Source organism: Equus asinus, chromosome 1 (assembly GCF_041296235.1).
Source record: "Equus asinus isolate D_3611 breed Donkey chromosome 1, EquAss-T2T_v2, whole genome shotgun sequence".
Lineage (NCBI taxonomy): Eukaryota > Metazoa > Chordata > Mammalia > Perissodactyla > Equidae > Equus > Equus asinus.
This window is the reverse complement of record NC_091790.1, coordinates 202,473,134-202,499,705: the sequence shown is the minus strand read 5'-3', so window position 1 is coordinate 202,499,705 and position 26,572 is coordinate 202,473,134. Positions and strand designations below refer to the sequence as shown.

At 57.9% G+C, this 26,572-nt stretch overlaps 1 protein-coding gene across 4 annotated transcripts in view; it reads left to right on the top strand.

Annotated features, from left to right (window-relative positions):
- Window positions 1–4,683: 4,683 nt before the first annotated feature.
- Window positions 4,684–26,572, top strand: part of KCNH2 (potassium voltage-gated channel subfamily H member 2) — a 33,559-nt gene continuing 11,670 nt past the window's right edge. For 2 of the 4 annotated variants that reach the window (XR_011505381.1, XM_044765766.2), the window contains exons 1-5: window positions 4,684–5,142; window positions 7,969–8,199; window positions 23,263–23,427; window positions 24,576–25,016; window positions 25,618–25,829. Coding sequence is in view for 3 of the 4 variants with exons in the window: in XM_044765766.2 (XP_044621701.2) it covers window positions 5,067–5,142; window positions 7,969–8,199; window positions 23,263–23,427; window positions 24,576–25,016; window positions 25,618–25,829 (1,125 nt within the window). In the remaining variant the exon portion in view is untranslated. Of the gene's footprint in view, window positions 5,143–7,968; window positions 8,200–21,353; window positions 21,504–23,262; window positions 23,428–24,575; window positions 25,017–25,617; window positions 25,830–26,572 lie in introns of those variants that run through there. The other 2 variants (XM_070516189.1, XM_014829002.3) reach the window with 2 other exon arrangements.

Below are 26,572 nucleotides of genomic sequence, written 5' to 3'. Positions count from 1 at the left end.
TATTGATGGAAAATGGAGGAACCATTGATGGGTGGGGAATATGGTTGTGTAGAGTTAAGGAATCACTCACTTCTGGGGCTGGAAGAGACCTCAGAGATCAGCTTGTTTGGTCTCCTCATTTTACAGGTAAGGAAAGTGAGATTTAACAATCCTTCTAAAGTCAAACAACAAATGGGCCCCTTTCTATCGCCTCTGACCTGGTTTAAGTCTTTGACATCTCTCCCCTGGTCTACGGCACAGCTTGGTGTGGCAGATCATATTTTTCCAAGATGGTTGTGCCAATAGATCCCATTGCACCTGCTTTTCTTATAATATGTCAGTGACATTCTTCCACTGAGAGGCGGGGGTCTATGTTCCTCTCTTTGAATCTGATGGGCTGTGGTTATGGCAGGAGTTAATTTATGTGGCTTTCTAGGCTAAGTTATTAAAGGTGGTACAGCTGCTGCCTGAACCTCTCTTGGGAAACTTGACCTTGGAACCCAGCCACGATGCCGTGAGGAAGCCAGGCAGCCACGAGGAAAGGCTTCATGTCAGTGTTCTGGCCCCGGTCCTAGATGAAGTCCCAGCTGACAGCCAGCATCAACCACCAAATGTGAGTGAATGAGCCTTTCAGTCCCGAGTTGAGTGGAGCAGACACAAGTGTTCCCAGCTGAACCTGCCCAAATGGCAGACCCGTGAGCAAAATAAATGCTGTCATTGACTTAGGTCACTGAGGTTTGGGATGGCTGTTATGCAGCAATAAGTAATTGAAACACCTTGTATCTGCCTCAGTTTCTCCAAACTATTATACACGTCTCATTAATTCAACAGGCCTTTATTAGATACCACCTATGTGCTAGGATCTGTACAAAAACAGACGAGAGTTCTGTACAATACATGGACAATACATTTCAGCTGCTGCCACTGTTCCTTTGCACACAGAATAAAATCCATACTCTTTGGCCCTCTACTAACAGATCTAGCCTATTGCTCCACTGACACCACACCAAACTGTTTTGTCCCCAGATCTGATCTCCATTCTCCAGTCTCTATGCCTTTGCTCAAGTTGTCCCTTCCACCTGCAGTGCTTCTGCCCTGCCCACTCTCCACCTTCAAAGACCTGCTCTGAAACCTCCTCCCCTCGAAAGACTCTCCAGCTGAAAGTACCGACACCTCCTTGTAATCCCACAGCATTTACTGCGAACTCTACAGTTTCTGTCCGCCCATCACCTCTCAGTAGACTGTGAATCTCTGGAGGAGGGATCCTGGCTTGTCCCTCCTGTCCCCCCACAGGGCCCAGTACATAGGAGGCCCCCAGGAAACATGTGACTAGTAGCTGAACAAGAATTAGAAGTCAAGTCTCCTGAATCCTAGTCTCCAACACCTTACTTGCTTCTTTTGATATCACCATGGCAGGGAAGAAGTCCCGCCAATGGTGGGTATCAGGCGGGTGGGAGAAGACCTTGGTCATGGGCTGGAGGTTGACAGGATTGCTGCACGTGCAGCTGCAGATGGCACTGAGTAGAGGGAGCTCTGGCTCCTGACTAGGGGTTTGAAGTGGGTCCCTCTCTCCCTTCCTTCTTTCCCTTCTTGCTTTCATCAAGCCCTGAACATCCTCTTCTGGGGGATTTCTTTGATCTTCCTCTCCTCAAATCCCAGTTCATACCTGAAAACATCTCCATTCTCAGGACCCAGTTGCACAGAAAAACAAGGCCCCACTGTGCAGTCTAAGCTTCCCCTTGTTCTGTGTTCCTCCTCCCGCGGGGTTTCTGAGGAACCATTCCTCCATAAGCTGTCTTTCCTGTGCCCATCTGACTGGAACTCCTTCTCAGTCCCCTGTGTTTGTCACTCCCTCTCCTGGGCCCGCCTTTGGCTGTCTTGCCCGGCCTCCCTGCAGGAGTCCACAGGGGCAGGCTTCAATTCCTTTTTCCCTCCCAGGATGTCCTGGCTCAACTCCCTCAGACTGAGCAGGAGCAGAGAGTGGGGTGGGCAGGATGTTTTCCGCAGACTTTTCTCCCTAAATTGTCTCTTTCTGGGAGCTGGGAGGAGCCTATGTGTCTCACTGTCGGGACAGCCTCTCCCTCCCCTCAGTCACAGGCAGAGATGGTCCCTGAAAAGGGCTCTGGGAACCTGAGGTGGGGGGTGGGCTGAGTCTGGTGGCTGTGGGTATTCAGGTTGAGCACTTAACTCTTTTTTTTTTTTTAAGTTTTATTTGGTGTCAGCTCTCTAACACTTTTTTTTTTTTTTTTTTTTTTGAGGAAGACCCTGACCTGGGGCTAGTGGAGGTGGGAAGGTGGTGGCAGGGGAGGCTTCTCCATCAGCCAGCTCATCTATTGCCCTTTACCTCTTTGTGCCTGGCATCTGTGGCCCCAGGAAGGATGCCTCTGGGGAGAGCTCGTGTCCATTTCACAGCCTGTCTTCCTTGTCCTAGTCCTGGGCTGTGGGGGTGGCTTAGGGGGACTGCCTTCAGGCTCTCCCCTCAGCCTCTAGGAAGTCAGAAATCTGCATTCAACTTTGACATCTGAGTGTGTTCATGGAGAGAGAGAGAGAGGGAGAGAGGGAGAGAGAATTTACATCTTAATTAGCCTGAGGGAGCAGCTCTTTCCTGGCCTGCCTCGATGCCCAGGTGGAGGGTTACTCTGTGCCTGATCGCCTCTCTTTTGGGAGGATCAAGGGTCCTTCTGGTTCCTTTGTCCTCCATGGGGGATAAGAGCAGAGGCCTGTCCCGGGAACATGGGCGCCAGTGTGGACAGCTGGCCAGACCACATGAGTAGCACCTTTCCTTGGGTCTGGCTCTCCCTCGCCCTTGGTCTGGAGAGAAGGGGGTGCCACAGATGTCCTTTTCCATCTCTTCTCTTCCCAAGCCCATTCTTTCTGCAGGCCCTTTCTCACACTCTCAGTCCCTGGACCTGAGGGGGGAGGATACTGCACTCAAACATGAACCACCCTGGACTCGGGTCAGGCGACCCAGCAACCAGGGTGGTCTCTGGTGGGGGAGGGCCAGGCCCATTGTAGTCTGGGTTCCACCCAGCACCCAGATGGATTGAGATGTCTGATGCCCGGTCATAAAGGAGGTGCAGTGTGTGCCACCGAAGGCCCTGGGCATCTCAGAGTGCAAGCAAGAAAGCTGCCGGAGGTGGCGAGGGCCGAGGGGATGACTGTACAGGCAAGAGCCTCTGGTCTTTTTTAGCATCAGCTGGTGGAGCCACCTCCTTCTCTCCCACTGGCTGCCTCCCTGAGTCACTGCCCACCCACCAGCAAATAAAAAAGGGGTGTCATCTGCTGGCCAATGGCCCCATCTGGCCCCAGTGTTTGCATCTTTTTGCTCCTGGGTGGAAGGTGAGAGTCTGGGTAGGGTGGTTTTGCCAAGACCTTTTCCTCTGGGCCTTTCTCCTCCCAGACTCTGCTTCCTTCTCTGCCCTTTGTACCTTCCCTCCCCCCACATCCCATGATGGTGCTCCCTGGTGACAAGACCCACCCCCTTGTTCCAAGGACAGAGGCAGCTGCAAGCCCTCAGGGGCCCCCACATGGCCCCATCCATCCAGCCGGGTCTCTGACCCAGGCTTCAGGGGAGGGGACCCATGGGGCCGGCTGGCTGCTCAGCTGCCAACTCCTCCCCACCCGCCAGCTCAGCTGTCAACACTCGCCTTCCCGCCCTGGCCTTCTCGGGGCCCTGCTTGGCTGCTTAAGCCCAGGGACACCGCGCCTCAGAGACCCTCACTCAGACCCAGGCAGGCGGTGGGCAGGCAGCGGGCAGACACCCTGCCTGCCCTTGAGCATCCTCAGACCTCCTTGCCTAAATAAGGGAGCTGCAGCTGGAGCGAGCCAGCTGGCCGGGGGGAGGGGCCTGCGGCTAGGCCAGGGTTTTCCGAGGGGCTGGGCCGCCGCAGCGCCGCAGGGCCCCGAGCCCGCCGATTGGGCCTGCATGGCTGCCCCGGGCTGCAGAGGGAGGGCTGGCCGCTCGCACAAGGGGATCCCCAGGCTGGAACCTCGCGCTCTGGGGCCTTTCTTTGATCCTGTAGCTAGGAGGCCGCAACTCCTGTCAGAATGTCCCTCTCTGTGCAGGAGGGCCCCGAATAACCCCAGAGAGGGCTGTGTGAGTGTGTGTGTGTGTGTGTGTGTGTGTGTGTGTGTGTTGGGGGGCGTCCCTGCTCTGGGTGCGTGCCCCTCCTCAATCTCATCCACTCTTATCTCAAATCTCGGCTGGCTTGGGGCCTCCAGATTGTCTTGCCCTTCACATTTCCCGGGTCTCTCCTGACCCTGAGCTCGTCCTCCCAGGGCCCAGGCCTCGCCCGTGTCACCTACAGCAGGCACTGAGCTCATGCTAGTACCAAGTCAGTGCCTGGCGTGGTGGGGGACCAGGGCACAAGCGACTGGCCCTCTCCCTTCAAGTCAGGTTCTTCAGCCCTTCGAGTCCGGGGGTGGGGGCGGAAACCCCAGTTCCTCCCGGGCCACCTCAAGGCCGGCCGTCGCACCTGTCCTCACGGTTCCCCTACCGAAGGGTCCCTTCCCCCTCTCAGGGCGCGCGAGTCCCGGGGGCTCCTGAGCTGAGCGAGGGGCTGGGTGGGGGGAACCCTCAGCGCGGCCCAGCCAATGGGAAGGGCGGGCGCGCGGGGTGTGGGGGGGAGAGGGCGGCGCTGCAGGCGCGCGGCGGGCGGGGGCCGGAGCCCGAGGGGCGCGCGCCGCGTTAACCCTTCCGCGGCCGGGCCGAGCCGCAGGCGCAGCCCGAGCCGCGGGCGCCGGAGCGGCTGGCGGCGCGGCGGGCGGGAGCCGGGAGCCCCGCGCTCGGGCGGGCGGAGCGCAGCGCGGGGACGCGGCGGAGCGGGGCCTGCGGCTCGGCGGGGGCCGGCAGACAGGTGTGCGGGCGGCCGGGCGGCCCGAGCTCAGGCGGCTCCAGGCCGGGCCCGCGGTCCGGAGCCGGGAGCCGAGCGGGGACCCCGCGCCCGCAGCCCAGTCCCGGCCCCGCCTGTGCTCTGCCTGGCCGCGGGGTGCGGGGATCACGGCCGGGCCGGGCCACCCGAAGCCTGTGTTGGGCCGGGCCGGGCCGGGGTGGGTGGGGGCCCGCCCGGCCCCCCCATGGGCTCAGGATGCCGGTGCGGAGGGGCCACGTCGCGCCGCAGAACACCTTCCTGGACACCATCATCCGCAAGTTTGAGGGCCAGAGTGAGTGGGGGAGGGGGCCGGCGGGGAGGGGGCTCTGGGGGCAGGCCGAGCTCTCCCGAGTGTGGATGGGGGGCGTGCCCGGGCCGTGTGCATCCGGTAAGTGCGAGTCACTGGGGGGTGGGGTGGCCCTAAGGCGCTGGCCAGGGGTCGCCTGGGCAAGGCTTGGTGCTGGGGGCCGTGGGCTTGGGGCCAAGGGGCCTGCTGTTGGGGCGTGTGGCGGGAGGCTCAGGTCACACTTCCAGGATCCAGGAGTGTGTGTGACACCCTGAGTGTACAGGGAAGGGAGGTGGGATGGGAGTGTTCAGGTATCCCTAACTCTGGGTGCCTGGATGTGCATGGGGCTGTGTGGGTGCAAGGACAGGAGAATGTATGTGGCCCAAACTGTGGGACCCTCAGAGGACGGTGCATGTGGCTGTCTTGACTGTTGTGAGAGATGGAAGGCCAAGCAGGTAGGGTCATGCCTAACCTGCTCTTGGGTGTGTGGGGTGTATATGTGTCACCCACGGGTTCCACCCTGCATGGGCAGTGGGGAGATGTCTTTGACAAGGCTACAAACTGTGGGCCCTGGGATGGGAGGGGTCACGAGCTGAAGCTGGGCTTTGAGGGTCTCACAGGCTTGATGCAGTGTCCCCATATTGTTGATTTTCCTGTCCTGAGCACCTTTATGGGGACTAGAGCACCCCTAATCCTGGCCTGGTAGGGGAGGCTTCCAGAAGTGTCCCAGGCTAGGTGAATGTTCTGGGCGTGGGCGTTTGCACCCTCCCGGCATGCGTGTGTCTGTCCCTAAGGTTGCATGTGCCATGGTGGGTGTGACTGCCAAGGGCCCTGGGAGTGGGGAGTGGTGACATTCCTTGCCCATGACCCTGTGAGCACAGGACAGCATGTGCTTGTAACCGTGGTAGGGGGAGGGAGGGGTCAGTTCGATGGGCAGCATTGTCTAAAGCAGAGGAACGAGATGATCTCGAGGGGGAGGAGACTGACATGGTGGAGGGCCCGAAGTGGCGGCTTTTCTTCCCACAAGCTCCAGGAAGCTGTGTAGGCACAGGAAGACCCTGGGCTGGGATCTGGGGGCCTGGCTTCTGGCCCCACCTCTGCCACTGACTGCCATGTGACCTTGAGTGACTTCCCAGTTGGAGTCTCAGTTTCCACATCTGGGAAGGAGGGGGCCCCCAAAGGGGCCTTTCAGGTCCCTTCTGTCCCGGTATTCCAGGAGCTCATTGAAGGGGGGGGGGTGGGGCCTGCCTTCGAAGAAACTTGCTCTTCTCTCTGGCCTGGAGTGGGGGCCAAGTGGTTTTTTTCTCCGAAGCTGGTGTGTGGCTGGTACCCTGGGCTGCCTTTCAGGTGGAGATGGAGGCCAAGTCAGGGGTCTTGTCATGTGACAGGGAGCCCTGACTCCTGGGGTTGATGGCTGCCTGCGAGTTTTGGGGGGCCTGGGGAATTGACCTAAAGATGACCCAACTTCGAAAAGTAACTTCCTGGAGGCCAGGGTAAGGGAGGGCCAGGAAGGCAGGAGGAGGCCAGATCCTGATGGCCTCAGCCTGCCTCAGGGAGCTCTTGCTGCAGCAGCCTGGGCCTTGTCCATGGGATTGCCCAGAGCAGCAGCCTAAGGGCTGTGCCCACTGGGAAGGGAGGGGGCAGAGTTCTGACTGCTACTGAAAGCCCCAGCATTAAAGGCCAAAGTGGCCGGAAACTTCTGCGTTTATAAGAAGCTTTTATCCCTGGAGCATCTTCCCTGGCACAAGCCGGGGCTGCTGCCGCCTGCCCGCTGCTCACCTGCCAGCCTGACTCCGGGAAGGCGGGGAGGGGGTGAGCCAAGTCTAGCTGAAATGGGTCCACTGGGGCACACTCCTTGATGGGGCCAAACTGAGGCAGGCCTCACATCCCTGGGGAAGGTCCCCTTTCCTGGGTCTGTCTGCTTACAAGTGGGCTACTGTCTCAGGCCCCTCCCTGGGCTTCAGGTATTCCCAGGGTTGGGAGTTGCAGGTCTCTTTCCTTGCTTCCTATGACCTTGGGCTTCTGTCTGTGACCCTCCGCTTATTCCTTCACCTTCTGCCAGACCTAGGTTTAGAAGCTGGCTCTGTGATTTACAAGTTGCAAGCTGTGGGTATGGTTCTGAACTTCTTCTGAGCCTCACTTTCTTCATCTCTAAAACGAGGATAATGATGCCTCCCTTACGGGGGGTTGTCAGAGTGTTAAGCGAGAGAAAGCGGAGGGGGGGGGGTACATCCTTCCTCCTCTTTAGCGCGCCCACTCCCCAGCCCCTGACTGCCCTTGGAGGGGACACGGAAGTTCCGGGAAGTACTGACCTGGAAGGGTCTGCAGACACTTGGGGGAGTGATTTCCTAGGGACCCCCGGGCTAAGGAGTGCTCAGGGAGCGCCCCACAGTCTAGAGAACGGGGGTCAGGAAGAGAAGCCAGAGGAGCCGGTGCAAAGAGAAGGCTGGCCGCCATCTCTGGCCCTTCCCAGGATCCCTCTCCAGGCCCAGTGTTTATTCCTCCGCCGCGGCTGCTGACACGCGTTGCTGACACCCGCCCAGGCTGGCCCTGGCCCCGGGCGCTGAGGGGGCGGCGGGCCGCTGGCAGCTTGCCCGGGGGAAGCCAAGCAGCCAGCTCGCGGGCCGGGCGGGGGAGGGGGTGCGCCACTCGGCCGGGCCGCCGAGGCACCTGTGTCTGGGCACAGCTGCGTTCGCCCCCTACTGGGGGTCCCCGTCCCCGCTGTGTTCCCTGGAGTGGGGAGTCCCCAGGCGGGCGGCTGTGTGTGAGAAGAAAATGCGAGGAAGGGCTGGGAGCCCCCTGCTCACGTGTCCGCTCATCCCCGCCCCCCAGGCCGCAAGTTCATTATCGCCAACGCTCGGGTGGAGAACTGCGCCGTCATCTACTGCAACGACGGCTTCTGCGAGCTGTGCGGCTACTCGCGGGCCGAGGTGATGCAGCGGCCCTGCACCTGCGACTTCTTGCACGGGCCGCGCACGCAGCGCCGCGCCGCCGCGCAGATCGCGCAGGCCCTGCTGGGCGCCGAGGAGCGCAAAGTGGAGATCTCCTTCTACCGGAAGGATGGTAGGCGCGGGCCGGGGCGGGGCCGCGGCGCGGGGGCGGGGCCGCGGGGCGGGGCCGAGAGGGACGACGGTGGCCATGGGGGGTTGGGGACCGGGACAGTGGAATGGGGGCGGCCCGGGAATGGCCGGAGTCTGGGAGGGTTCTTTGAGGTCGTGACCCCAGCTGGGGCCATTGTAGAGGGCCAGGTGGGAGGTGCGGCTGAGCGTTGGGGCTTCAGGGCTGGGTCTCTTCACCTCACACACCCTGGTGGGATGGTTTTCTGGGTGGCCAAGGGGCTGCTTGGCTGTGTGGGTCTGGCGCCTGTGGTTCCTTCCTCCCTGGGCAGATGTGGACACGTTGAGCTAGGTGGGCTGGAGTTTGACGGGGCCAGGATGGTAGGTGCGTGCGTGGACCGAGGTCGTACAAGGTCGGGCTGCAGGCTGGGCACCGACCTCCTGCCACAGGCCTGTAGCTATCCTAGGGCAGCCCCTGCCAGGTGACTGGTCTGGGGAGATGTCACGGAGGGCGAGGTGGGGGAGGGCTGCACGATTCTGGTTCGCTCTCTGCTGCCCCTCTCCTGCCCCCTCTTTCTTCTGCACTTCAACTGCACCTGGCAGGAGGTGTGTACCTCTTCCCACAACCTTAGTTCCCTTTGTCTAATCTTTTGAGCATCCAGCCCGCCACCCCCTCCTGTGCCAGGTGTCTCTGCTCAGCCACCGCTCCCGGCCCAGCTGCTCTGGGCTTCCGGAGAGTGGATAAACAGAGCCCTGGGCGGGGCTGCTTCCAAACCGCTCCTGCCCTGGTGGGGTGGGCTCTGCTCAGGGAGGACAGTGCAGTAGGGCTTTGGGGGGCCTGCAGGTATTAGAGGGCTGGGGAGGCGGCTCCAGAAGGTGCCATGGGCCTGCCCATGGGTGCCCAAACCCTGCTACTCACCATTGGGTATCTGACAAGCGTTTATTGAACCCTGTGAGCCATGCACAGTGCTAGGATCTTGGAGATAGAGCAGTGATGGAGATAGAGAGATGAGGTTCCTGCCTGCAGGGAGCTTCCCTGCTGTGGACAGCACTCTCTGTCTCCCCCCCCGGGGTAGGCCAAGTAAGCAGCAGCTCCTGTAGGCCGCTGTCCCTGTCCCTTGGAACCTCCTCTACATGCTCAGGGTTGGCTGAGGTTGCCCTGTAAAGGCTTGCATCCCCCAATGGCCGTACTTTTCCAGGCATGCACAGCCTGTGACATCACTGGACAGCATTAGAGGGGGCACTGTCATTGGGGCCTTGTGGAAGAGAGTTTGCTCACAGCAAATGTGAGTTCTGGCTGAGAGGCAGGGACTGCGAGACAAGATGCACACTCTGAAGGCAGGGCCTCCTGTCTGGTTTTTCACTGGTGTCTCCCCAGAACCTTAATCAGAGCAGAGCTGCTCCTACGTCTGCCTGGCTGTCTAGTGCTAGCTAACCTTGGTGGGTGGCTTCTGTGTGCTGGACACCGGGCTGAATGTTTCTCTTACATTATCTGATGGAATCTTCACAACAACCCTAGGAGGCGGATACTATTTTTATCTCCATTTTATGGATGAGGAAACTGAAGTTTAGGGAAATTAAGAAACTTTCCCAAAGTCACAGTTAGAAAGTGGCAGAACTGGGAATGGAACATGTTTGTCTGAGCAGAGCCCTGCCCACTCTGCTCTCCTGTCATATATTAAGAATGACACCAGATAGTTACAGCTATACCTATATACTGCATATTACTTTATGTACAATTTTATTTTGAAAGTTTGCAACTGTTGGTGTAATGAAAAGAACATGACTGCATAAATCCTGGGTTCAGGTCTGACACCAGCAATGATGCAGTATGGGACAGGTTGGGTACTGCCTTGAGCCTGTTTCTACTTCTAGGGTAATGTGCCCGCTCCACTCCTTGGCCGCAGGGGCCTGAGGGCTTCAGTCTTCGCTGTAGTGTGTCTGGGGAGCTGGCCCTTCCTCCTGCCCCCCGCTGGTTCCTTTGGGAGAGGTTGGCCACGGAACCCCTTCTGCAGAGGTGCTATCGTGGAATCTGGGTGACCTTGAGGATCACTTAATCCAGCGCACTCGAGTTACAGATGGAGAAACTGAGAGGCAGAGGTCCAGTTACCAGCGAATCAGTGGAGGGACTAGAACCCAGGCCCCCCACCCAAGCATGAGCTCTTTCCCCCCTCCCAGTTACTTCTCCAAATGGGCCTGTGACCCAGAAAACCCTATGCCAACCATCTCTGCCTGCCCCCTTCCCTGCTCCCACCTAGTTTCCATGGGGATCAGGTATCTCCTGTTGGCCAACAGGCTGGCCTTGGCCCTCAGGTCACATAGGTCCCCGCTTGTCCTGGTACTTGAGGCCTAGGATGCAGACAGATTTCCTCCACCTCTCCTCCTTCTGCCTTGAAATGCTCAGTCCCTTGGGTAGATCCCCGTGGCCGGACCTGGGCTATGTGTGTGCATGTTGTGCGCTCACACCTTTGTGCCTCGGCAGAGTAGGGAGGCAGAAGTGAGGAATGCCAATGCCACCTCTTGTTTCTGTCCAGTCTTTTGTCAGGGTCTCTGCCTGGGCCAGCCAAGGGGGAGTGGGTCCCTGGGCTTCAGCCCCAGGAAGGTGGGTGGCTGGGAAGGAGGCGGGGCCTTTCACTGGCAGGCGCCACTGCCGACAGCTGTGCTGTGTCGGTGCCTCTAGCTCAGCTCTGTGCAGTATCAGGGCCTGGAGCCAGACAGCCCCATTATTTAGTTGCTGGGACTCCTGGGAGGTGGGGAGGCCGGACTGGGGGGCTGTGGGCTGGAGAGAGAGACATGAGGTGCCAGGAGCTCACTGGCCCTGTGTCCATGCCCCTTAACGTCATGGCCAGGATTAAGGTGGAATTGGGAGCAGATCCCAGCAGCGTGGGGCTGGCAGGCAGTGGCATCCCTGGAGTCCTGGGGCCTCCCGTCAGCAGCAGGTGCTGCTGGTGCACACCTGCGTTCCCGCGTCACCATGGGGGTGGGCTGTGGGTCCTTCCAGCATGGCTCCTCCTCACTCACTCCTCTCCTCTGCCAGGCCTCTGCTCTCTGTCTCTTGCGTTCTCTCTGCTCTTTGTTCCCACCTCTCTGAGCCCCGCCTCCCACCGCGCTCAGCCTGTCTGCTTGTGCCCGGGGTCTCTGTTCCTTTCCTTCTCCCCATGTCTCGGCTGCCTGCCTGGTGACTCTCTATCCCCTTGGTTTTTATCTCCTTCTCCCTATATCTGTCTCTCTTCTTCCCTCCTTTCAGCACCCCTGAGCTTTCTACTTTGCCTCTCTCCCTCTGCCCTGGCGTCCTTCACCTCTTTGGGCTCCATCTCGAAGTCTCTGTCCAGCTCCCCATACCTCTGCCTGTCCTGGCCTGGTCTCCATGCTCCTGTGTCCCTAGGAGCCTGTGCGTGGGTGGAGATGGGGGTGTCTCTAGAGAAGACTCTGCCGGCTTCTCCATTCCAGCTGCAGGCTGGTTGCTATGGTAACAGGGTCAGAGGGCCCCCACTGTAACAGCTGAGCTTTGGGCTGGGGGAGGGGTGGAGATCAGCGGGCCAGCCTGCTCCCCAGTGCCCCCAGTGCTTGTGGGGAGCCAGAGCCCCAGAGATGGCCCTACACACACTGGTCTGTGGCCTGCAGACTCAGACCCCAGCTTTTCAGGGGCTTGTGCAGGCATATCTGGCCTCAGTGACACTTCACACATCCCAGGCCATTTCCGCGTCTTCTCCCTGTCCCCTGAGAGCAGACTTCTCACTGCGACACTCCCATATCCCCTCTTCTCCACCATGGCTGACTCCTCCCCCCGCTCAGACACCCACGCCCTCCGTCCTCTCCAGGCTGTGGTCCTCAGGCCCCCAGAGCCGCATCAGTCTGGGTTGCTGGTAAAGCAGCCCCTGGGTATTTTGAAGTTGGGCAGGCAGGTCAGACAGAGGCTGGTGCCTAGGTGTGTTCTGTGTCCTTGAGATGTGAGCAGACCAGAATCATCCCCAGAGGAACAAGGTTAGACACAGGTAGCACTTTTCTCAGGGAGTGGAAGCCATGGGGGGCGCTCTGTCCACCTTGGGCCCTTCCGGTCACGGCCTGGGGCAGTGTGGAGTTAGCAGCAGGTTAGAGCACCTGTATGGGTGGCCAGAAGCAGGCCACTGGGCCCTGCCTCAGAGCCAGCTGCATCCCCCACCTAGCATTTTCCCTGTGTGGCTCCAGGGTCTCTGGCGGGTGGGGGTTCATTCCTGAGAAGGAACAAGGTGCCCTGGCCTGCTTGGGGGTTCCTGTCTCAGCCCCACCCCGAGGTGAGGCCGGCCTACCAGAATTGAGGGGTGTCGGCCACTCCTGGCTGACTCTGGAGTCTGGAGAGTGTTGGGAGGGTGGCTCCTCCATGTTGTGTCTGCTGTAGCCCCCGGAGAGGAGCTATGTAAATATTTGCGCAGAGCGGGCTGAGATGGGAGTAGAGTTTGACGGTGGCCTTGGTCTCTGGGGAGGGGGGCCATGGGCAGCAGGAGGGCCAGCGTCAGGGGTGAGATGGGCTGAGACTCAGCCTCTTTTCTGCCCAGAGGTGGCTTCCAGGGTGGTGTGACTTGAGAGGTTCCGAGAAAGCCCTTTCATGCTTAAGCATCTCCCCCGAGCGTGCCTGAAATGCCTCCATTAGAGAACCTTTCTCTTGGGCAGACACTGAGCCTTTTTCTTTAAAAACACATTCTCTCTCGTCACCCCTCCTCCGTATGCAGGGAGAAATGTGGAAATATCTAGCCCTTAGTGTGAGGGAGTGTAACAGAAACTTTCCTCCCTGATGTGGGGGGCGTGGGGGCCAGCTGGGACAGGTGGTGAGTATGGGAGAGGCTCTGGGTGAGCTGCTGGCCCCCTCATGTTGCCTCCTGCCCTTAGCCCAGGGGCGCGTAGAGATCTCCACGCCCTAAACTGTGGTTGGCCCTCTCTCTGTGAATGGGCCTCTCTCCGTTTTGGTCACATGTCTACCAGACTAGAAGCACCTTGAGGGCCAGGCAGTGTCTCCTCCTTGGCCCGCCATCTCCTTGCTCATAGTCTGTGTGTGATAGCCATGTCCGGCTTCCCCACTAGACTGTAGGCTCCGAGAGGGTGGAGAGCAGCCTGTCTGTTTTGTTCTCTGTTGCATCTGTGTGTCAGGTGCCTAGTGAGAGCTCAGTACATGCTTGCTGAATGAATGAATGAATGAATGAATGGGGAGGGTAGTGTGCAGAAGTCCTATACCGGGAGTCAGAGACTTGGGAGTGATTTCTGGGTCAGTTAGACTTGCTGTGTGACCTTGGGCAGATTGCTTCCCACCTTGGGGCCTCCATTTCTCCCTCTGTGGAAAACCTTAGAATAATAGAATGCCAGGGCTGGGCGGGGACTTAGAGGGTGGGGGCTGTCAGGGCCAGAGGAAGGTGGGTCCGAGAGAGGTGGCCTGAGGTGGCCACTGAGAGAGCTGGGAGTCCCCCAGCCCTGTTATGTGTGAGGGACATTGTGGGGTACAGGGAAGGCATCTAGGGATGCTCAGCCTCCCCCTACTCAGAGGCCTGGGCTGGGGAGCAGAATGGGGGCAGGGGCGGTGGCAGCTGCACCAGCGCACAGTCGTGGTTGTGACTACACTCAGAGTTGGCAGGCTGGGACACAAACTTTATGGCAGGTGATTGTCACGGCCCTCTGATAGGAAGGCCTCTTTGCCTTCACTTTGCAGGAGGGAAACCGGCTTAGAAAGGCTAAGGGGACTTGCCCACGTTTACCTAGCTGGTGGGTGCCTGAGTGGGAACCCGAACCCATTTTCCCTCTTTCCACTCCAGAGCCCTGCCCAGCACGGAACACAACCACACAGGCTGTCTTACCCCCGAGGGCCCTTTTGGGGTGTGATGGGCTCAGGGCCCCAGGAGACTTGGGCTCTGAGAGCTGCACTTCCTCGTAACACCTGTCCTCCCGGGTGCTGCTGGGAGAGGTTCCGCAGATAAGGTTATAGATGCCAACAAAGCAGCCTCGAGTGCCAAGGCTCGTTCTGTTTGCCCTCAGGCAGGGAGTCACCCAGGTGGCCACAGGTCCTGGCCACCCAGGGCCTCAGCATCCCTGTTCCCTGGGGCGCTGCTCTGCTTGCCCTGTGCCCTGCCCACGACCCCTGCCTGCCGCTCCCTCTCCCTTCCCAGGCTTCTGCTGGCCCCAGCTCCTGCCTCTCTCCCAAATCATGGAAACCATGATGTTTGTATTATTGTTTTTTTCTTCTTTCGTTTGATTTTTTTCCTTTTTCTTTATCTCACTCCCCAGTCCCATTACCCTCCCCTTAGGCAACCATTCAAATGTACTTCCTGTGAATGTGTTGCTTGCATATGTTCTTGCAAAATGTGTATTTTGTCTGGATGCATAGGTTTAATTTATGTAAATGATATTGTGCTATGTCTTGTATTCTGGTGTTCACTTTTCTTAAACAGGAGTATGCCCTTACGTACATCAGGTTGTTACTTGACTTCTGGTCTGTAGCTTCATGTTCTGTGGTGTGTTCCCACCTCATTTTCTCTGCCCTGTCTCCTGGGGAGGGCCCTCCAGACTGTCTCCATAAATCACGCTGCAGCAAACATCCTCATCCGTGGCCCCTTTTGGACTCGTATGAGGATGTCTTTAGGATGCATCTCTAGGAGTGGAAGCGCTGGATCGCACGGTATGTGGACATTGATTCAACCACGTACCATCAGGTTGTACCTCAGCCTGGCTGCAGCCATCATTGCCGTCCTGAGCAGAGCGCTGGATCCCTATTCCCTCACATGGCTGCCACACCTGGCAGCATCCACTTTTCTAATTTTTGCCAGTCTAACTGGTGAAAGTGATATCTTGCTGCTCTGATTTGCATTTCTTTGATTTTGCATGAGTCCAAGCATCTCTCTCTTTTCTTTTGATTTTGAGGAAGATTAGCCTTGAGCTAACATCTGCTGCCAATCCTCCTCTTTTTGCTGAGGAAGACTGGCCCTGAGCTAACATCCGTGCCCATCTTCCTCTACTTTATATGTGGGACACCTGCCACAGCATGGCTTGAGAAGCAACGTGTAGGTCTGAACCTGGGATCTGAACCAGTGAACACTGGGCCGCCAAAGTGGAACGTATGAACTAAACCGCTGCGCCACCGGGCTGGCCCCCCTGAGCATCTCTTGATAGCCTTTGGGTTCACTTTCCTGAAAATCGCCCACTCAGATCCTTTGCTCGCTTTTCTGTTGAAGCTGCTGTCTTTTGTTCTTATTGGTTTGCAGGAGCTGCTTGTGTGTTCTAGAAATACAGATGCATCCAGTTAAGCATCCGATGTGTATTCTGGATATTAATTCCTGCTGAATCAAGATATTGCAAGTGTCTTCTCCCATTCAGTCATCTGTTAAATTTATTCAAGAAAGATACTTAATTTTGATACAAACAATTCATGGATTTTTAGCTTTGTTTGTGCTTTTGAAGTTCTGTTTAAGAAATGCTTCACCATCCTGAGCTTGCAAAGGCCTACACTTTCTTCTGTTAACTTAATTGTGCTACCTTTCTCAGAGGTCTCAAATCCATCCTGAGCCTACCTCTGTCTGTGGTATCAAGTAGGGATCAGGTTGTATTTTTTTCCGTGTAGTGAGCCAATTTTCCCAACACATCTAGTAAACAGCCTGTTCTTTTCCATTGATTGGTGGGGCCACCTTTATCATAGGTTCATTTCCCATATATCTATGGGTCTGCCTTTGAGCTCTCTGTTCTGTTCCAAATATTTGTCTGTTCTTGCATCAAAACCACATTAAAAAAAAAAACCTATAGCATTCTGTATATCTTCGTTTCTAGAAAGGCAAATCTTCCCTCTCTGTTCTTCTTTTCAAAGGCTGACATAGGTATTTGAAGACCTCTTCTTCTTTATAAACTTTAGAGAAAGTTTATTGAGTTCCTGGAAGGAAAAACTCCACTAGAGTCTTGATTGGGATTAGATTGGTTTTATAGATTAACTTGGGGGAGAATTGACATCTTTATAGTATTTGTCCCAATCCAAGAGGCTAGAGTGTCTCTCCATTTCTTGGATCATTTCTGTATCTTTTATTAGTTTAAAGTTTTGTTTTATTTTTTTCCCTATAGAGGCCTTGTGCATTCTTGCTCAATTCCCAGAGACTTTATAGTTTTTGTTGCTATTATGAAGGAGATCTTATTTTTGACTACCTGTTGTAATAGCTTTATGCTGGTGGAGAAAAATGCTATATATTTTGTGGGCTGATCTTGTATCTGGCAGCCTGGCTGAACTCTCTTATTAGTCTAATTGTTTATCTGTTGATTTTATTGGTTCTCCTGGGAGATGATTCTATCATCTGCAAGTAATGCTGGTTTTCTCTGTTTACGTTTGGGTCATTGTCATATATTTTGATGCTGGAATGTTCCATCTGACTCTCCAAGAGGCTTAGACATTCACTTGTATTTGTCTATCGGAGCGTTCTGGTGTCCTGTGAGGTAGACGGCTCTCGGTTTAATGATTGAGAAGCTATGGCTGGCTAGGTGACCAATGGGAGAGCTGGAATTGGGATGGGGGATGGGGTTCTCTCAAGGCGTCCCCAGGCTCTCTGGGGTGTGCTGGGAGCCAAGATGGGAGCACAGTTCTAGAAGCTTGCAGAGCCCTGGAAGAGAGCAGGGGCCCTAGAGTGTCCCCTGGCTGATTGTGGCTCTGGGTGCCCTAGCTGCCCTGTGACAGGCTGTGTGGTGGTCACAGTAAGGGGGGCTAGTAGGTGGCTGAGGCTCAGAAATACCACACCTGTGAGGGTCCTGCTCTGGCCCCCTCTCCTGGATTCCTGGGTGGTCAGCCTCCATGATCCATGCTAACTTGCTAACTGTTGACCAGATTTAATAGCACTTCCGTGAAGGATACCACCTTGATTCTCATGGTGGTTCTGACTGCTGTCTAGCCTCAGGATGGGTTTGAAATGGGCAGATTATGTTGTGAAAGGACAGTCAGTGTCCCTGGATCTGAAAGGGAGCTTAGAAGGTGGGGAGATGTTCCTGTCCACACCCGCCATAAGCACAGGTCACCACCCTGAATCCACGATCGGTCCTTCGACTGCTTACCCAGTACCTTCCTGGGAAGCCAGCCCAACCCTGGCCTCAGGGCTCCGACTCTGGGGGAAAGGAGGATGCTCACCCCGGAAGTCAGTGTACAATTATCTCCTAAATCAGGGATATAGTTTTAGAGGAGTTCTCAACGAGAAATATCCGTGTGGACCTGATCGAGCAGTCAAGAAAATGTTTGTAGAGGGGATCCTGCAGGGCCTAGAGGGATGGGAGGAGTTGGAGGGAAGAGGAATGGGGGCCGTGGGAGCAGGAGGATGGGATGAAGCTGGGGTACCCTGGGGGGCAGGCACTGAGGCCAGGCTGCTTGGGACTCGGCATGTCTGTGTGTCCGGGCATGGGAGGCCCACCTGGGAGGGCAGGCTGAAGGGTCTGATGTGGTTGGGAACAGAGGATTCTGAAGGATTCTGAGGGGGATAGAATCCAGGAAGTAGGAGGAGAGAGGTAAAGTGTGGTGACCTTGGGGAGGATGGGGATGAGAATAGATCCAGGAGAGAGAGCAACTTTGCTCCATCAACATGGCCTTCTTTCCTCTTCCAGGGCTTCTGGGGAGCACGGAGGGGCATGACTCCCAGTTTATAGACAACAAGGCTGTGTCGCTGAGGGTCAAGTGGGGCTGGGCCCCAGAGCTTATCTAGGAAGAGCTCTTCTCTTGAGGCCTTCGCAGTGGTCTGGAAAGATGGTGTAGGGAAGCCACATGCCGTGGGTTTGGGTGGCGGTCGGACGACTGCACGGGGTCCCCTGAGGCCCTCTGTAGGGCTCTCTAAATCCCTGGGAGGTGTCAGGCTGGAAGGGCTGGTGGAGGTGTCTGTCTGGAGGCGCTCCTTCTGTGGAAGTTGGAGGCTGGATTGGGGCTCCCCAACTCCTGCCCTGCAGTGTCCGTTCCCAGGGGAGTCTGCATCAGCTTCTGGAGGCAGGAGCATAGGATTGGTCTCTCTCTCTCTCACACACACACACACACACTCACATGCACACTTGAGCACGTGTACTCATTCACTGGCTGGCCTCTCAGGCTCACCCATTCTGTCCCCTGGGCCTGCAACGTCCCTGGCCTTCCCTAGGCCCCCTGGCTGCCCCTAAGAGTGGTGTTAGCGACATGGTGGCCCCCGGCCAGGAGCAGCTCCTGCTGCATCTTCCTGTCGCCGCCACCAGGCTAAATATAACCTGACACTGCACAGCCCTGGGCTGCTGCGGAGACAGCCTCTCTGCCTGGGGGCGGACAGGGCCAACTGGAGCCCCAGCCTCCTGCCCTCAGTGTGACTTTGGGCCCAGCTCCTCCTGCTGCGAGCGAGGCAGGGAGGCAACCAGGGCAAGGATGGCTGCCTCCCCGAGGTCACCTTCCCTGCAGGGGCCCGGCACCCTGCCTCGTTACAGCTCTTGGTGCTTCCGCAAGGCCATCTGTCATCTCGTCTGGCACCCAGGGCGGGAATCACTTGTCCCTGCAGTACCCACAGGGAGTATGAAGCTCAGAGAGGTGGGTGACCTGCCCACAGTCACACAGCAAGAGCCCCGCTTCCTGATGGTTGAGGCAGGTGAGCTCAGCTTCCCAGGGCTCCTCCCTCTGCCTGGGTTATTTTTTCTTCCTCGTCTTGGGCTCTGAATCGGGGTCCTGTTGACTCCTTGGCTCAGGGGGGCAGGTGCTAGGCCTGTCTTGTTTGTGTTGCCCCAAATGCTTCATATGCAAGTGCTCGGTGGATATTCATGGGGTGAAGAGAAGAGCCCCGGTGAAGGAGCTGTGACGACACCTAGTCACAGATGAGTAGCCAGAGACCGTGGCCTGGGGAACTTGCCCAAGGACGCTCAGGGTCGCCTGCAGGCCTCCCCTTTCCGTGAGAGATAGGGTCTGCCCTCGCTAAAGCCTAGTGTGGCTCCTGCCTGGGGCCCAGCCGAGGCCAGGGGTGCCCAGAGGTGGGAAATTGGGTTTGGCCCCTGACCCCTGGATGCGTTGGGATACTGTGCAGGGACGATGCCCCCAGGTGCACTACTGGGCGTGGGTTGGCACCATGTGAAAGCAAGGCAGCATTGTGTTCTGATGACGGTGCCCTTCCCTGGGGTCAGGAGGAACTGTACCTGTGGCACCTGGAATGTGTCCAGGTCTGGCTCTTCTGCAGGGTCCCTCCTGCTGCCCCTCCTCTTCTCCCCTCCTCAGTGACCTGTGGGGAGCTGTGTGACCTCTGGAGGCACAGAGGGTGTGAGGTGTGTGGAGCCTGTCACCGTATGGCTATCAGGCAATGACTGCCTCCCCTTTCCTTCTCTCCATCCCCACAGGGCCCAGGGTGCCCTGAGCCCCAGGAGGCAGGCACAGCCTTGGCACCCAGCCTCCTCACCCCAAGCCAGGTGTCTTCAGCTGGGGCTGGGGTTGATGGGGTGTGAATGGGTGTTCTTTGACATCAGCCGCATGAGCCAGGTGGCCCCTGAACCTCTCCATTCCTGATACTGGCCCACCGCCTCTCCCTCTCCTCCTCCTCCCGTTTATCAAGACCTCCCCTGGGCCCGGCTCCTGTCTCATGCATCCCCACAGCCCCATGGGTTGGGCGTGATCTCTCCGGTTGCAGATGAGTGCTCTGAGGCTTGGGGATGGTAGGTGATATGCCCAAGGTCATTCTGACAGAGTGAGCAAAGGCCACCTGACTCCACGGCCTGGATCCTCCCCTTAGCGTTGGGTACCCCACAGTCTTCCTGTGGCAGGGCGGGGTCCTCTGCTCCCCTCCTTCCCCAAGCGAGCGCTCCTGGGGCTGGCTGCCTCCGGAGTGTGGGCCATGCCTGCCACTGAGTGGCTCTCGGAGGAACTGCAGCCTCGCCCAGCTGGGCCGGTTAGCCTCTGCGCCTGGGGGAGCTGTCCTGGGGGCGGGGCAAGGGCAGAGGGAGAAGAGGAGCAGAGGGCTGGGCAGGGTCTGGGGGCAGGTTGGAGTGGGGCTGGTGGAGGGCGAGGCGCTCTTCTATGTGTGCAGTGCCAGCCCGCAGCTCCCGGGAGGCAGCTCAGCTGGACTCATTTCTTCCTTGCTGGGAAGTTGTGTGATGGTCAGAGCCCTGCCCTCCACAGGCTGTGGTTTGCTCTGTGCTGATGCCCGGCTGTCCTTGTGCCCCGCCTTGGGCCTGGATGACTTTCAGCTGCCATCAGGGACCCACACCCCACATAATACCAGCCAGTAATGGGATGGGGTCTGTTGGCCCGTCTGGCTGAAGAGCTGGGGGTGGGTGATGTGGCAGCTCACGGAAGACCCAGCCAACCCGGCAGGTGGTGGGAGGCAGAGCCTCAGAGAACACTGGCTGACTCGGGGCCACCACTTTCCTCCTTCCACGTCCCCTTGAAAACAGCAGCTGAAGCCAACTCCCCACTCTGCGCAGCCATCAGGCAGGGCTCCAGTTCACATTTTTGGAATAACCAGGGCTTTGACAGGGTTATTTGAAAGGAAAAATTCCTTGAATGTCAAAGGGAGAGGGCCAAGGGGGCTCCACAGGCGAGTGTGTGTCTGGGGCAGGGAGTGGACCTGTGTCGCCACGGGGGCTGATTCTGGAGTTTCTGCAGCCTGGCAGGGGGCGAGGTGGCAATTTGGGATGCCAGTGTCCTGGGATTCTGGGCTGCAGAATGAGACTCTGGCCTCTCTTGCCGAGAAGCCTGAACGGAAGGGGGCATGGAGGGCCGTGGCCTCAAGTCCAGACTCCTGGGGCCGTGTGCGGGGCAGATTCCCAGGCCATCCAGGAGGTTTGGGCTCCTCTAGCTTCCAGACTCCGGAGTGGCCTTTGCTCACTCTGTCAGAATGACCTTGGGCACGTCACCTACCCTCCCCAAGCTTCGGAGCACTCATCTACAACCAGAGAGATCACATCCGCCCCGTGGGGCTGTGGGGATGCATGAGACAGGAGCCGGGCCCAGGGGAGGTCTTGATAAACGGGAGAAGGAGTTTCCCAGTGAGGAACAAGGATCAGGGGCCTGGAGTACTGGAATCCTGGGGTCAGGTGTTGGGGGTCTCCAGAGCTAAGGTTTCCTGGTCTCTGGCCTCTCCTTAGTCCTGATGAGGGCCAGTCCGTGTTCAGGCCGCTGCCGGCCATCACCATATTAGGGCATAAACTCTAGGCGGGCTGTCTGGGTGCCAAACGGTCTCCAGCTGGGCCCGGCCCCCTGCAGCTCCCAACACCACAGCCATACTTCAGCCAGGCCATGTCAGAGGCCGGAGGTCAGGGGAGAGGAGCAGCTGCTGGAGGGAGACCCAGACAGAGCCCCCCAGCTCAGGTCCTGAGGGCCAAGCCATGAGGGCCTGGGATGCGGTGAGTGGAAGGGCTTAAGGGTGGGGTGGAGAGTTCCTGGCCAGCCCCTCCCCTGGTCCAGCCCTGTCATCCCAGTGCCATCCTGTTTCCCTTGATTTCAGAGGATCTCTTTCCACAAGATTTATCCCACAGCTGTTAGAATTGCTAATCTGCTTCCCTCTCTCAGCCTGCCCCCAGCATATCTTCTCAGAGCCTGGCCAGCATCTCCCAGGAGTCAGGCCCTTCACGCCTGGCCCGCTGAGGCTGATGCTGAAGCTACTGCCCCACTTGGCAGGGCTCAGCCCCCAGGGCCTCGTTGGCAGCATCAAGCAGCAGCCCCAAGCCCCTCCAGATTGCTGGCCTCTCCCTTGACTCAGTTCACCACCGCCACTTCCTCTCCACCCCTCTCCATCCTTGACCCTCCCCCACCGTCCACACTGCCCCTTCACTACCACCACCAGCCAGTGCCTGCTCCCTGCTGCCTTGTTCTAGGTGTTAGGCCCTTCAGAGGGACACAGACACTGGCGAGTTAGGCCCCTGCAGTTCAGAGAAGACAGATGAGGACAGGGGCAGCAGCAACAAGGAAAGAAGTCTCTACTCTGGGAAGAGAGGGAGATGAGAGACATGCCTGGTCCCCATAGGGTCCACAGAGGAGGAATAGGATGTTAATGCATATTTGAGGGTTTCCTCTGTGCCGGGGTTCTGAGTTGGGCCTTAGGCAGAGCCTGAGAGCATGCCGGGTCTCTTTCAGAAATCAGCAGAGAGAGGGGTGAGAGGGCCGTGCACCGGACAGGCAGCAGAGGCAGACTGGGTGTATTCGGCCTGGTGGGCTGACCTCACCTGGTACAGGGGCTCTGGTGGGGAGGGAAAAAAAAATCAAGGACACAGAGAGAAAGACAAGGAGAGGCAGGGATGAAAGATCTAGAAGCAGTGCTTCTCAACTCTTTGGTGAAGGATCAGTTTTCTTTGTTTCTAATATATCACAGACCAATGCTCGTGTGAAATACAGAATCACATACTTGGAGTTGTGGCGATGCCAAATTGCTCTAAAGGTTTTGAAACTCTTGCTCTTGACATCTGAACTTACCTCGTTGTGGACAGACAGTGCAGTTGGGTATCGTGTAGAGAGAGTGAAGGCAGAGACTGGGGTCACTGCCAACCCGTCTATAGCATTTGGTACACGCCAGGCATTGCCCCAGGCCCTGGGCATATGTTGACTTATTTAATCTTTATAACTCACGAGAGAGGAATTATTATCGTTCCCACTTTATAGAAGAAGAAATTGGAGGCACAGCGAGGTTAGATAATTTAGGAACAACGCATAAATGACTAAGCAGCAGAGCTGGGATCCTAACCCAGAGATCCTGGGCTTAAAGTCTGTGGGCTTAACCATCAGGCAACACTGCCTCACATGAGGGAAAGCAAAGATAGATTGAGAGGATGGGGAAATGAGATGAAAAAACAAGGGAGGAAGAAAGGAGTGTAAGCCACTGTAGGGGAGCATGCAGTAGGGAGAGAGGGCTAGAGAAACAACAAGGAGAGCGAGGCGAAGGGAGAGTTTTGAAAGCAGCAAGCTGGAGCAGACAGATTGAGGGCAGAAACTCAGTCTGGCAGGCACACAGCAGGAGGAGGGTTTGGGGCAGAAGATCCTGTAGCGGAGATGGCTGGGGACTGTGTTTAGGGGCCGTGGGGGAGGCACAAGTGGATGGGCCCCTTCAGATTTCTGCTCTGCCCACCGAGGGGCCCTGGTGCCACAGTGGCCGTGTCCCCCACTCTGCAGGGAGCTGCTTCCTGTGCCTGGTGGATGTGGTGCCCGTGAAGAACGAGGATGGGGCTGTCATCATGTTCATCCTCAACTTCGAGGTGGTGATGGAGAAGGACATGGTGGGGTCCCCGGCCCGGGACACCAATCACCGTGGCCCCCCCACTAGCTGGCTGGCCACAGGTAAGTGCAGCCGGGCTGTCTGGCTGGCGCAGGAATATATAATCTTCCTTCCTGGGGCCATGAAGCCACCCAAGGCCAGTGCTCCGCAGGAAAGGGTGCGGGAGGTGGGGGTCCCTTCAGGGGTTGGGGAAAGAACACTGAGGATCTGGCCCAGGCCCATCTGGCTCAGGATGGACATACAGGGGTGGAGTGACAGACTGAGCCCAGATTCACAGGTTCTTGGGGCAGGATGACGCCTGGTTTCCTAGTCTTACCTGCTTGGGTTCCCACCACAGCATCCCAGGGAGTGGTCCTCTCTCCAGCCCCAGGGATGGGGGATTCACCCTTCCCAGATGGCGTTGCCGCTTCAGAGTGGCTCCCTCTCCTTGTCAGAAAGCTCGGTCTCCCGTGGACTCAGCTCTCTGTCTGTGAAGTTTCTGCCTTCTGGTCCTTGTTCCTGGACTGGCTAGCTCCCTGCTGTGGCCTTGGCTAATTGAGAAGAGGATTTGCGGGGAACGTTTACCGTGGCTGGAGACGTGGAGGCCTCACCTCATCTCCCTGTGACGCAAAGACTCAGACCTCTTGACTCCATGGCCTCTTTTGGTTTAATTTTAATTTTTCCCTCAGAGTCATGGCAAAAATTGCACCTCTTGTTTTCCCAGGCTCTAGAATGGTGGTGTTAATAACGCCGGCCCCACCTTTGCACAGGTCCCCTCTGCAAGGCAGCAGGGTATGGCAGGAAGGCCGTGGCATCACTCCCCTATTCAGATGCAGGCCGTGCCGTTTACTGTGTGACCTTCTGCAGGTCACACAACTCATTTATAGCTACATTTCCTCATGTCTGAAATGGGGATAAGGATACCCACCAGTGCAGGTGTGAGAGTCAGGGATGGTTTGTGAAAAGCCCACCTGATATGTGGCTCAAGAAATGGTGGTTTGTTATTGTTAGAGCCTTAGATAAGATTGTATTCTAGAATCTTTTTGAGATTGGAGTTCCGTGCAGTGGGAGCGGGGGTGGAGGGGTGCCAGCTGTCAGGGCTCCCGTTTGCCTTCCTTCCTCCCCTGGGTGGGTGGCTGGGGCTCCTGCTCCTAGGCTTGCCCCTCCCTGGCTGCTCTGCTGGCGGTCCTATGGACTCGCACCTCTCCTCTCCCCTCCTCTCTCCCTGCAGGTCGGGCCAAGACCTTCCGCCTGAAGTTGCCTGCGCTGCTGGCCTTGACAGCGCGGGAGTCCACAGTGCGGCCAGGTGGCGCGGGCAGCACGGGGGCCCCCGGGGCTGTGGTGGTGGACGTGGACCTGACGCCTGCGGCGCCCAGCAGCGAGTCGCTGGCCCTGGACGAGGTGACAGCCATGGACAACCACGTGGCGGGGCTTGGGCCGGCGGAAGAGCACCGCGCGCTGGTGGGCCACGGCTCGCCGCCCGCCTGTGCGCCCATCCCGCACCCATCACCCCGGGCCCACAGCCTCAACCCCGACGCCTCGGGCTCCAGCTGCAGCCTGGCCCGGACACGCTCCCGGGAGAGCTGCGCCAGCGTGCGCCGTGCCTCATCAGCGGATGACATCGAGGCCATGCGCACCGGGCTGCCCCCACCGCCACGCCATGCCAGCACAGGTGAGGGCCTCTGGCCACCCTGGGAACTGCCCCAGCACTTTCGCACCTGCCAGGCCTACCCCGTTCCGGGACCTCAGCTTCCTCCCCCTCCACCCTGTCCTGTGTGCCTGGGAGATGGAAATCCCATTAAGCACTTATTTAATCTGGTTAAGCAGGCTTTTACTCCATTAAATGTCCATTCATCCCACTACATTCTTCCACTCACAGAGCCTTTGCTGGCCCCTGGCTCTGGGGTTCTCCCAGGACAGCCTGGAGCAGGGATGGCCATGGGGAGTTTGAAGGGCGGGAGAGACATCTGGGTCCCTGCCACCACCTGGTCCTCTGGCAGGCTCCCAGTACCCGCTGAACAGACCTTTATGGAGGATCGTCTCCTCTGTCACCTCATAGTTGCATCATGGCATGCTTCGATCAGGTCGGGAGGGGTCTGGCCTTGCTTGTTTTCGGTGACTCTGCCCCATCTCCTGAGCTGGCCTCATTGACACACTGTACCTCATGACCTGGCACATGCAGGGCCTGGTCTCCACCTCAGCTCTATGTCGTCGGCCTGACTGCCCTTCGGCACCTGCCTGCTGCCCTGACCCTGCTTTCCCCTTCACCCCAGGGGCCATGCACCCCCTGCGCAGCGGCCTGCTTAACTCCACATCAGATTCGGACCTCGTGCGCTACCGCACCATTAGCAAGATTCCCCAAATCACCCTCAACTTTGTGGACCTCAAGGGCGACCCCTTCCTGGCTTCGCCCACCAGTGACCGGGAGATCATAGCACCCAAGATAAAGGAGCGGACCCACAATGTCACCGAGAAGGTCACCCAGGTAGGTGCCCAGACCCTGGCTCTCCCCTCAGCTTGGAGGATCTTGGAGGAGGTGGAAGTGGGCTGTGGTCAAAGGTGGGGTGGAGGGGTCCAGTCAGTGAGGGCCTCTTGAGGGTGGGCAGACCTGCTGGCTGGGGGTGTTAATTCTGGAGCTTGGATGAGGTAGAGAACAGTCTGGGAGGTCCTGGAGAAAGGGAGACTGGACGGGAGGTGGCCTTGGGACACGGCAGGTCTAGAGGACAGGTTGACGGGGCACAGGGAGGACAGTGCAGTTGAGGCTGGGCACCTGAGACAGTCAGGGTGGGCAGGAGAAGTCAGCCACAGGGACACAACAGGGCCTGCTCACAGGGTGTGGGGAGGGGAGCAGTGGGGGCAACCAACAAGAGGCCTCAAGTTAGAAGGGGCCACAGAGGTCAAGGTCGGGGGTCTTGATTCTTCTAGCCCAAGGTGATGAGCCAGGAGGAGAGTGGGGGCCTGGTGCTAGGGCCAGGATGGCCTGGAGGTGCACACCCTCTCCGTAAGGCACAGGAGAGGAGGGTTGCCTTCCCACATTGTGAGGGGAGGGTATGGTGGTGGGGGCACAGATATGGGGGGATGGAGGGATCAAGTCCGTGAATCCTGGGCCAGAGGGGACTGCCAGCCTTTGGGGGCATTGCCCAACACTGGCCGGTGGCAGGGCCAGCCTGGTCTCCTGCCCCCTCCTGGCAGCCAGAAGGCCTGCACCACCCCACTGCCCAGGCCATC